Source organism: Pseudophryne corroboree, chromosome 2, assembly GCF_028390025.1.
Source record: "Pseudophryne corroboree isolate aPseCor3 chromosome 2, aPseCor3.hap2, whole genome shotgun sequence".
Lineage (NCBI taxonomy): Eukaryota > Metazoa > Chordata > Amphibia > Anura > Myobatrachidae > Pseudophryne > Pseudophryne corroboree.
In genome coordinates, this window is record NC_086445.1 from 280732516 (window position 1) to 280745051 (window position 12536).

The 12536-nt window shown below is 47.4% G+C and overlaps 1 protein-coding gene across 3 annotated transcripts in view; it reads left to right on the plus strand.

The window, feature by feature from the left end:
* EPSTI1 (epithelial stromal interaction 1) overlaps positions 1-12536 on the plus strand; it is a 252994-nt gene that overhangs the window by 134999 nt on the left and 105459 nt on the right. For all 3 annotated transcript variants that reach the window (XM_063952858.1, XM_063952859.1, XM_063952860.1), the window contains one exon: positions 1151-1210. In XM_063952858.1, the coding sequence (XP_063808928.1) occupies positions 1151-1210 (60 nt within the window). The remainder of the gene's footprint in view (positions 1-1150; positions 1211-12536) is intronic.

Sequence of the window (12536 nt, forward strand, 5' to 3'; positions counted from 1 at the left end):
TGAGCGACTGGTGACTGAACCCGGCCACACTTATAGGCCCTACACATTAGGCAATTTCACTGAAAGCTATGAACGATCTCATTCATTAATGAACATGGTATCCTTCATATCTTTCAGTGCGTAGACACAAGCGATGAACTATGCACTCGTTCATCGTTGGTGCCAAGTCACTTATACATGGAGGCCAATAAGGACAATCTCGTCCATATTGGCATGCATTGCTATGGGGCTGGGTGACGGGGGAGTGTAGAAACTTCACTCCCGCCATCATTTGCCCCCCCCCCCCACCTGGTCACCCGTTTCCGCCGTTGGGCAGCTCGGCAGCATATCGCCTAATGTGTAGGGCCCATTAGTCCTGCTCATATCTGAATAACAGTACACAATTCTGAAGCATGCCTTTGTCACTAAACTGAAAATTGTAAACCTAACCAGAGCAAACTAGCTTCAAAAAAGGAAGGACAGTGAAGCCACTGACACATTTTGGGGCTCATTTATCAACAAGTGATAAAAATCGTTATGGATGCTAAAACTCATTGCGTATGATAAAAAGTTCTCCAGCCAATCAGCTCCCAACTATCATGTGTACAGTTCCTAACTGTCATGTGTTTGAAAAATGTTGGGAGCTTATTGGCTGGAGCACCATTTATCATATGCAATGAGCCTTATCAGTCACAAGTTTTAATACTCGTTGATAAATGGGCTCTTTAGTACCCATCTATTAAAAGATGCTTACTCCTTTAATAATACATAGTGTTTCCATTATTTTATCAACTTCCTACAATATTCCTTCACCTGCTATTGTAGCAGGGCTAACGATTTAGATCCAATTCTCAAATATTTGGAGTATAGTATTCTAAGTTATTATAATTATAGTATTATAATAGGGAAGAGATCTAGCAGAAATTCACCACTGCCTTTTAGTGATCGTTATGACAGCAGTATAATTTGCTACACAGCATAATAATTAGTTCTTCCTCGTACAGAGAAAAAGGCACGCCGTGGAACAAGAGCAGACATCCTAGGAAATAAATGGAAGAGTTAGTTGGGAAGAATGGCCAAATACAAAAACACTGTACATTCTTTTCTAGATGATCTATTATATTACCTGATTAATACATTTTCACATAAGAATGTGTAACTTTTCTTACAGGTTAATGAACAAGACGAAGACTATATACTTCAGCAAGTACTGAAAGAGTCGAGGCAAATGGTATGATAACACTCTGTAACATGTTATTGGCAGGTTATATAATAAAGTGAATGTGATATACTTTATATGAAATAGCTAATGCTGTACATGAGAGGGCTTAGAGTAGAAGAGCAATGACAGTTTAAAAACCTTGTGTTGATAGAACAGAGGAGGTCATTCAGATCTGATCGCTGGGCTGCGTTTTTTGCTGTCCTGCATTCAGATAGTTGCCGCCTACAGTGGGAGTGTATTTTCGCCATACAAGTGTGTGGTGCTATGTGTACGCAGAGCTTCTAAAATTCTGTGTGTGCAGTCTCTGCGCAGCCCAGGACTTACTCTTCCAGTGTGATTGAATCAGGCTGATTGGGTCCAGAGCTGACGTCAGACACCCTCCCTGAAAACGCTTGGGCACGCCTGCATTTTCCAGAACACTCCCAGTAAATGGTCAGTTACTACCCACAAATGGCTTCCTCCTGTCAATCACCTTGCAAACTCCTGTGCGATCGTATTTTTCACAACATCCATTGCTGACCGGTGATCCCCGTTGTTGTCCGACGCGCGTGCAAAAACGCACAGCAGCGTTCAGATCCGAATTACCCCCAGAGTTCAGAAGAGCTGTATTATTTCCAGAAAAAAGAGATTTGTTAGAAGAAGGCATTATAACTTTGGGGAATAAGATGACAAGTAAATGTTAATTGCAGGGCTGCCATCAGAAATTATGCCCCCCCCCCCCCCCCTCCCCCGTCCTATAGGCACAGCGCCCACAGAGCCATTGTAATATTCTTTCTATTAAGCTGGCCGTGAGCCAAACGGAGCTCACGGACTGACAGCCAATCAGGAGCTGCCAGTCCGTGAGCTTCCTGATTGGCTGCCAGTCCGTGAGCTCCGATTGGCTCACGGCCGGCTCAATAGAAAGAATACAACTGCAGCTCTGTGTGCCTCCGTGGCTGCCTGCCCTGCTGGTGCGCAGGCAGCTAGCCTGTCCCCGCGATCCTAACTGCTGCCACCCAAACCCCCTCTCAGTCAGGGCCCGGGACTGGATTCCCCACCGTTCCCCCTTGATGGCAGGCCTGTGTCATACTTGCCTACCTGACCCTCTCCATGAGGGAGAAAATGCTCTGTTCCTGGACTTTCCTGGTAATGTATGATTGCCATCACCTGTGGTGAGCTAGTTAATTGATAAGAAAGGTGTTTCACCACAGGTGATGGCAATCATACATTACCAGGAAAGTCCAGGAACAGAGCATTTTCTCCCTCATGGAGAGGGTCAGGTAGGCAAGTATGGCCTGTGTCAGTGTGTACATATATGGATAAAATAAAAAATAAATGTTGCACGTAGTCACTAAATATCAGTTTTAGTTTGAGGAGCTAAACTTTTGTAGAACAAAATGCAATAGTTAAAAAGTGTTTGAGAGGGGATGGTATCAGGATGCTGAGGAGGCCGGCACCTACTAGGTAAGTATGCTATCCCTAATCCCCAAACCCCCTAACCCTAAACCCCCCTCCCCGCAGCCTAACCCTAACCCCGCAGTCTAGACCAAATCCCCCATACGCGGCGTGACCCTAAGCAACCCTGCATACTTACATTCGGGATCCTGGCGTTCAGAATTCTGTCGCCAGCATTGGGATCCGTATCAGCATTCTAGCGTTGGGATTCTGAACACCAAGCCAGATGTCTTTCAGAGTCATCGGCATATCTACAATGGGTGTAGGGTGTGTGGTGCACACAGGTCCCTGGGTTCAGGGAGGCCCACACTGCACACCTTGCATCCATATAATTATATTTACCTTTCCGATATCTCACGTTAGCCGCGCAGCAGACAGAAATCACAGGGAAAATGGCACAGCGGCCATTTTTACTGTTCCCTCAGTCCCAGCGATGTTGGCAGTGATTCAGTCACCGGACATGAGTGGCTAAATGGCTAGATCTCATCCTATTTGACTACCTGTGTACGTGGCTAATTCAACATGGATTATGTTGCCAGCTTTATGTAGACTTGTATTACATAGATGAATTGTGTCTCTAGATATGCTGTATATTCTAAAATTGTTATATTACTATACCTTTTGTTGCATTTTAAGAAAAGTTCAGTGATCATCATGTATCCCCTCCTTCAGTGTGCAAAGTGGTGCAAGGTGCAGCTTGCTGTGATACACCTCCATTTTCCCCAGGCTAGCTCTCCAGGATGTGGGCAATCTCTCAGAAGCTGTCTCTGCCCATGCAGGCTTTCTAGCTGTCACATACAGTACCTGTATACAGACACAGGTATAGATTATGCAGCAGAGTTCATGTTGAAATGACTTGGACGCCAGACCTCCTCTTATGAAAATATACTCCTTTATTTATCTCTTGCACATGACTTTGAAGGACATGAATAATGTTACAGTGAACTTCTCTTCTCCCTCCAACACAAATACTTGGCATGTCTTACGAATATGGTTACATTACACTTCATCTTCCTCATCAGCACAGTCTTAAAGCACAGTGACAAAAACACAGTTGGCATTTTACAAATGCAGGTCCATAGCTGGCTGGTACTTGTAGTTCTCTAGCACATTTGTCACTGCTCTCCAGGAGCTCTAATTTCAGCTTTAATTGAGGAAACATCCTACGCAAGTATATTTCTCCCTCATCCAACAGGGGACACTGGAGCTCAAGACACTGGGGTATTGACAGGTAGATGAGTGGAGCTGGCACTTAAAATTTAGAAAGTGTGAGTGACTTCTCCCACTCTATTCCCCAGCAGCCCCAGTTGTAGAAATCTGCCCAAGGGATTCAGTCACTTGGGACTGGTCTCCAGCCCTCCTTTGATTTTATTTTTTATTTTGCTTATGACATTGAGGACAGGTTGGTAGCAAGTTGCTGCTGTCAGCCGGCTACAGGGAAGCCTTGGGAGGAACCCACCACCACTTCTAGAGGCTGGTGTCTGGGTCTCTGGCCACCTGAAAGTTGCGGCAGGGGGTACCTGCCGCAACTTACAGGTATATAGAAGGCTGTGTCCACGTCCCCACGGCCCTCCACTACTGAGCCCTCTGGTTCAGCAGTAGTAAGTAGTCCACGTCTCCCTGGCTAGCAGGGGGATGGGGTTCTAGTTACTGCAGATCCTCTGCACCCCTCTGCAGACATGACCAGCGCTGCCCCCAGAGTGACTTGGAGGTGGCTTACAGTAAGCACTATATCGTGCTGTGCTTAGGCATTTTCATGACATTTTAAATCTGGCAGGTCCTGGCGCTAGTGGGAAGGATCTGGGGGAGCTTTAACAGCATTTACATTCGTTGACCTCAGACGGCTGGGGCGTGCTTTCTCTCGGCCATATCTCCCCTTTCTTGGTCTCTCCTGAATTTCCTGCCTCCTGACTGCAGTGTGGCACAGCGTTTGCATCTCAGGCAGCGCTGCCTCTTCTGCATACAGTGCAGACAGGTGAGAGAGCAACATCTAAAAGTCCATACACATTAGACGATGTTGCTCTATGAGCGACGTCGTCTAATGTTTCCCCTCCCGGGCTGGCCAGTCGGCGGCCGCCTGTACACACTGAGCGATATGACCACTCATATCGTTCAGTACGTCACGCCTCTGCCAGCCGTGCATGCAGGTCCTGGACGACAGTCCAGATCCTGCATGCATGCACTGCCGACAGCGATGATCGATTTCGACCCACGGGGCCGCGCATCGGTCGTCGCTGGCGGCATACACACTTGCCGATAAAATGAGCGACATCGCTCAGGGAGGGGGAAAATTAGCAACGTCGCTCATTTTATCGGCAAGTGTGTATGAGCCTCAAGGGCCCTACACACTGCACAATCCGCCGCCAAGCTGTCCAACGGCGGATACGTTGGTGGGGGGGCAGTGACGGGGGGAGTGAAGGTTCTTCACTCCCCCCGTCACCCGGCTCCATAGCAGTGCAGGCAAATATGGACGAGATCGTCCATATAGGCCTTCATGCACAAGCGACGGGGCACCAGCGATGAACGAGCGCGGGGCCGCGCATCGTTCATCGCTGGTGCCTTAACACTGAAAGATATGAATGGTATCTCGTTCATTAATGAACAAGATCGTTCATATCTTTCACTAATATCGCCCAGTGTGTCGGACCTATCAAGACATCCCAAAAAGTGTTTGTTTGTACTAAGTGCAACATAAAATTGTCTCATGTCCATTCTAACAGCGTGGCCTTATGTGACTCCTACAAGTCTGGGATGTCCACCCAAGCGGAAAGCCCCCTTGATCTGACCTGACTCCGCCTTGGGTGTCCACTTTGGCAGGAGTCTGACCTCATTTCTGAATTGGCAGTATCCCATCGAGAGAGTGAATCTGCATGGAGCGAGGGTCCCAGTTCAGGGACATTACCAGACTGGGTGAAGGGTTTGGCCTGATTTGTTGAGAGCCTGGTTCAGGTCATAGTATCATCTTCCAAGGTTGCCAGCAGCACTACATAGAACCTGTCACAAAATCGACTACTCCCAGTGGTCCTACGGTCGGATGACTCGGACGGGGAGGCTCTTTCCCAAGAGGAAGAAGGTGATTTGGGGGGAGAATCAGAGTGTGTGATTTCCTTCAGCAGGACATGGGATACTCTATTTGGTCCAGAACTTGAGGCAGAGCCATAGGTTATCAGTCTGACACTTCCCATTGACAGGATCCCAAGCCTGCCAACAAACCTGTAGCATGTTGGGCTCCCATCCCACCAGGGGCTTCCACGATTGGTGCACGTCTCTTGCAGTTCAGGGAGGCTTGGCTGCATACGTGGCAGTCCGGATCCACAATCTCTTGTCTCATGATTACAAAATCGATTTTGTAGCTTCTCCTGCTTGGTTTTTGACCACAGGTGTACATGTCACCAAACAGAGATGGAAGAGGTTTCAGCAGGCTATCAAAAAGCTTCTGGATTCTGGGGTGTTGATTCGAGTCCCAGTACATCAGCGACTGACAGCAAGGATTCTACTCAAATCTTTTTGTGAGTCCAAAGCTGGATTGCTCTGTCAGGCCTTTCTTGAATCTGAAATAGTTAAATTTCTATTTAACGTTCTACCAGTTCAAGATGGAATACCTTCACTTGGTAATTGCGGGATTGGAGTCTGCAGAGTTCCTTGTGTCCCTGGACCTAAAGGATACTTACAGTATCTGCACATCTCCATCTGGGAACTACATCAGGCGTTCCTTCGATTTGCCATCAAAGAGTCCCATTTTCAGTTTCGAGTTTTGTCGTTCAGGCTGTCAAGAGCACCCAGGGTGTTCACCAAGGTAATGTCGGTATGATTGCTCATCTGCGCTAGCTGGGGTGACCATTGTTCCATATGTGAACGACATCCACATCAAGGCTCCATCAGCGCAGACCCTTCTGGAATACGTATCCCTCACTCACCAGGTACTAATCTATCATGGGTGGTTAGTCAATTTCCAGAAATTCAGCTTAGTACCATCTCAGCATCTCCAGTTTCTGGGAATGGTTCTGGATACGGCCATACAGCATGTCTTCCTCCTAGCAAACAATCTCTGCGATGTTCATCCCGAGTGTGGAGAACTGGGAGGTAGACTATCTAATATGCCAGGATCTCCATCCCAGGGAATGGGCCCTTCATTCAGACAACTTCCAGGAGTTAGTTCGGCGCTGGGGCAGGCTCCAGATAGATATCATGGTCTCCCGGCGCAACCACTAGTTGCCCCCATATTGCTCCAGAACGCGAGATCCGACTGCAGAGGTGGTGCCATGGACATACAGGTATGTGTACCAGTTTCCTCCTTTTCCTCTCCTTCCACGAGTACTCAAACGAATCAAGCATGAGTCCGCCACCGTCATTCTCGTAGGCTCCATATTGGTTGTGTCGGGTATGGTTCAAATGCTGCTCTCCAATAATCCATGGCCATTGCCTCTACTCCCTGACCTTCAGCAACAAGGTCCATTAGTTTACCTCGACTTATTGTGGCTGCATTTAATGGTATGGTTATTGAGGTCATTCTCTTGAGATGCAGAGGTATTCCAGAGTCTGTTATTCCTACCATGCTCCATGCTCAAAATCCATTATCATCGCATTTGGAGATCTTATGTGGCTTGGTGTGAGGGTCGTGATTTTTAAGCTGCTTCCTTCCATCTTCCCTATCTTCTTCTTTTCTCCAGGCAGGAGTGGACACTGGTCTGTGCTTGGGGTCGCTAAAGGTTCAATTGTCTGCTTTATCTGTTTTCTTTCAGCGATGCTTAGACCTGTTACCAGAGGTTCAGACTATTTCCAGATAGTCCTCTGGGTTCAGCCTAATTTTTTTTCCGCCTACGGCCCCTTGGGACATCAACCTTGTGTTGAATTTTCTACAATCGAGCCGTTGGAGGAAGTGGACCACAAATTCTTGCCCTGAAAGACGGTCCTTCTGTTGGCCTTGGCGTCGGCTCGGCGAGTGTCAGAGTTCAGGGCCCTTTCCTGACGGTTTCTTTACCTCATCTCTCATGATGATCGGGCAGAGCTTTGTATAAAACCAGCTTTTTTACCCAAAGTTGTTTCCGCCTTCCACATCAACCAGCCGTTTGTGGTCCCTGTGTTGTCGGCTGACCACGATGTCTTTTCAGTCTCTTGATATGGTCCGGGCTCCTTGTGTCTATGAAGCCCGCACAGCAGCATTGCGCAAATCAGACACCTTATTTGTGCTTTATGATGCTGCTCGGCACAGTTGATCTGCTTCTAAGCAAACGCTGGCACGGTGGTTCCGAATGGCCATCCGTCCCCTAGTGGGTGAAGGAGAAAATAGTATTTTGGTACTTACCGATTTATTTCTTTGATTCCACAGGAGACAGTGGATGCCCATACAGCGCTGCTTCACCTGACGTTGTTGTTGCCTGCATGTGTTGTTTGTAGTGTGTTGTATCTTTGTTCGGCCTTTGCTGCTGTCGTGTTGATTCTTTCTCCTCAGTTACTGTATTCCGCGTCTGTTCTCTGTCTCCTCTTGGGCTCAGTTTCTTTAACTGGAGCTGCTGGGGTATAGAGGGGGAGGAGTCACTCACACTAATTTTAAAGTGCCAGCTTTACTCATCCACCAGTCTATATCCCAGTGTCTTGATGCCCAAGTGTCTCCTGTGTATACTGAGGTTATTTCTAAGTACCAAAATCCTATTTATTCCTCACTGGTGTAACACTATATTCTGCCTCTCTGCAGACAATATACAGAGTGCTTCACACCCAATCTGCCTCTCTCTGCTTCCTAATGGCCAGCAATATACAGATAGTCACACAGATATCTGCCTCTCTTTGCACCCCTTCTCCTTCACATAGGGCAGCAGTATAGACTTCTACATTTACAGCTCTGACACTCTCAGCAGTGTACTCCAATCTGCTGGCCACTCCTCTCCTCTATAGTCATACTGTTCTCACAGTGATGATCCCCCCCCCCCCCCCCCAATGGCTGCTGGGGGCTTTTGTGCATAGGGGACTCTTATTCCCCCTTAATAGTAAAATTCTATATCATTAAGGGATTCCTTCCCCTCTCTCAGCAATATCACTGCAGCTCTTACCCTCTCTTGGGTGTTGCTTTGTGGAGATCTCAATGGGCTGCTCACACGGCAGGATTCAGGCTTCAGGTTCTCTCATTCCCCAGCTCTTTCTCTCTCTATCGGTCTTTATCTCCTTGGAAAATAGATGGGCACTGCCAATACCCCGCCCTTTTCCCTTGGCGGGGGACCACCAGAGCTATCTTCCTACTCTCCAGCTCCAAGATGTCTCTCCTAAAGGTGGGAAAACTTCTCCCATTTATAGACTAAGGTTCTACTGCGCCTTTAATGATGTTTCCCATTTGGTCACACCACTTTTTTGGGTCCCATGGTTTGTCCCATTTTTCCTACAAATCCCTCCCAGGGGCACAGGCATGCAGTATCTGGAATAGGCAGATACATTTAACACTGAAAGGGATGTAATTATATTAATATCCCCTAGAGGGTGTTACATTCAAATCCTTCAGCAGTATAAAAAATAGTTATCTTCATATGTTCTAAAATTTGTGGGTAAACTTATGAGGAGAATGCAGTTTTGGGCAAAGACATCCGCACGGCCAAATCAGCACGGCAACAGCCGCCCAAACTTACACCAAACTGCTCGTACCCCCATAGGATAGCGAGCACTTTTGTGCAAATTCGGCCGGGCGGGTGATGGGTAAGAGATTTGGTGCCGTTGCTGGTGTTTAAACGGCAATTAGCACCCTTTACTTGCAGTTGAATTTCCCCCATAGTGAGATAAAATATTAAATGTTATTTTTGTTTTAATATTGCGTGTATTCAAAGTTTTGACCAATTTACACGAATCACAAGACCCAGACTAAATACTAATATAGTCATTGAACATATAACGGATATACCAGCAGGGAGTCGTGTCTCACACAACAATGCAGTGTCTGTAAAGAATTATACATTGTTAATAGTGAGCAAGACCAGCATACAAAACAATGTTGAAGGAGTAGTGGCCTAAGAACACTTGGGCACCCGACAACAATCCGGCTAGCCGAGCACTATACTGCAAATACCAATAGCACACATATATGTTATCTACCTACTCCATAGAGAGGCATACCTGAGGAGGGCACTGAGACTGAGGGCCTAATTCAGACCTGATCACTGGGCAGCGATTTTTACTGTCCTGCGATCAGGTACTCGCTGCCGACAGGAGGAGGGTTTTTTGTGTGTGCAGATGTGCGATCACATGGGCTGGACAACTGCACAAACAGCAGTTTGTGCAGTCTCTGCACAGCCGAGGACTTACTCACCCGCTGCGATGATCGGGGCCAGAGCTGACGTCATGAATCATCCCACAAAATGCTGGGTCCCTCCTGCGTTTTTCCGAACACTCCCTAGAAACGGTCAGTTGCCACCCACAAACACCCTCTTCCTGTCAATCTTCTTGCGTTCACCGGTGCGATTGGATTTCTCGCACCATCCCGTCACTGACTTGCGCTCCCCGTCGCTGCGGACAGTCTCGTCTGCGCATTGCAGTGCATACGCACGCGCAGTTCAGACCTCATCGCCCGCTGTGCGAAAACGCACAGCAGTGATCAGGTCTGAATTACCCCCTGAGACAAACCACTCATGCTGCACAGTGTCAGTAACCAGTGACATTCAAGCATCAATGCCAAGGCCTGAAACCTCCATCAAAATCCTCGCCATAGAAATTATAGAAAAAGCAACCCAGAAATATCAGCAAATAAACAACAATACCTTCCTTGAACACGATGCACGAGGATCACGAAAAACCTCCCAGTCCAAGGTCCCTGAGTGGTGAGAGTCCTGCCTCCCACTAAATACAAGTCCATCTACGGTAATCAGAATTACACAGTAAAGGATTAGACACTCTCCCATCAAAATTGAATCAGAAACCACCTAGGTGCAGAACAGAGACCATGTCATTGAAACAGGAGTTAGCAAAACACATAACATCTAAGAAGGGCAACAAACGCCACCAAATACCTCCCCCGCCATGTATACCAAACCCCAGCTGGGGCATGTCTCTAACTAAGAGTCAAAGAATAAGCATAATAATGCAGACAGGAGCAGCCACATGAAAGGCCATAGGGAAATGAACTCTAAGCCATACAGCAAATAAATACGTACATAATCAATAAAAGTAATAACCTTGGAAACACAGTGTAAAGTCGGTGGGAGGTGTCATAGCAGCATCCTTAAGGAAGAAGCTCTCCAGCAGTACAATCCCTCGGCATAAGCAGAGAGTAGCAACAATCGATATAGCACTGTTCTATCCAGCTTGTGACCTAGTGGAACTGAAAAAGAAGGAGTTAAATACAACAGAAATTCCCAAAGTCTAGTCCTCAGGCCGCCACAGCCAAGCCCACCTGTGCCAAAAAGTTTTTTTATCTGCACGCCAGTAAACTTTGGTGGGTTCCACTTATATTGGGGCAGATGTTTTACGCCTTGGAGAATGATAAAGCGGAGAGAAGTAGATAACCAACCAATCAGCTCCTAACTGTCATGTTACAGGCTGTGTTTGAAAAATAGGAGCTGATTGGCTGGAACTTTATCTCTCTCCACTTTATTATTCTCCAAGTCTTAGTGCATCTCCCCCAAAGTCTTTCATCTGAACGGACAAGTTATTGGTCCCGACCCCAGCAGGTTCCACATAAAACATTTTGTCTTTCCATACATAAAAGTGATAGGTTCATAAAAACTTTCCCCCAATCCCCAACCCTGAACAAGCCCAGAACAAGTAGGAGAGAGTATATCCTAATTAAGGGGGTAATTCAGATCTGATCGTAGCAGCAAATTTGTTAGCAGTTGGGCAAAACCATGGGGGTAATTCAGACCTGATCGCATGCAGGCTTTTTTTGCAGTGCTGCAATCAGGTAGTTGCCGCTTACAGGGGGAGGGGGTAATCGCTGTGCAGGGGTGCGAACAGATGTGCAGTCTCTGCACAGCTCAGGATTTACTCAGCCGCTGCGATGATCCGGCCAGGAGCTGACGTCAGGAACCCTCGTTTAAAACATCTGGACACGCCTGCGTTTCTTCGGACACTCCCCAGAAACAGTAATTTAACACCCACAAACGGCCTTATCCTGTCAATCTCCTTGCGATCGCCAGTGCGATCACTTTCTTCGTAAAATCCGGCGAAACCCGCCGCCGGTGGCCGACGCGCCTGGCATTGCGGTGCATACGCATGCGCAGTTCAGACCGATCGCACCGCTGCAAAAAAGCTAGCGTGCGATCGGGTCTGAATGACCACCCATGTGCACTGCAGAGGTGGCAGATATAACATGTGCAGAGAGTTAGATTTGGGTGGGGTGTGTTCAAACTGAAAGCTGAATTGCGTTGTAAAAATAAAGCAGACAGTATTTACCCTGCACAGAAACAATATAACCCACCCAAATCTAACTCTCTCTGCACATGTTATATCTGCCCCACCTGCAGTGCACATGGGGGGTCATTCCGAGTTGTTCGCTCATTGCCGATTTTCGCTATACTGCGATTAGTCGCTTACTGCGCATGCGCAAGGTACGCAGAGTGCATGCGCTTAGTTATTTTACTAAAAACTTAGCTGTTTTGCTGTGGCTTCTGCAGCGCTTTTCAGTCGCACTGGTGTTCGGTAAATGATTGACAGGAAAGGGGCGTTTGTTGGTGGTAACTCAGCGTTTTCCCGGAGTTGGCTAAAAAACGCAGGCGTGTCAGGGAAAACGCGGGAGTGTCTGGAGAAACGGGGTAGTGGCTGGGCGAACGCAGGGCTTGTTTGTGACGTCAAACCAGGAACGAAACGGCCTGAGCTGATCGCAGTGTAGGAGTAAGTCTCGAGCTACTCAGAAACTGCTAAGAATTTCCTGTTCGCAATTCTGCTAATCTTTCGTTCGCAATTCTGCTAAGCTAAGATACACTCC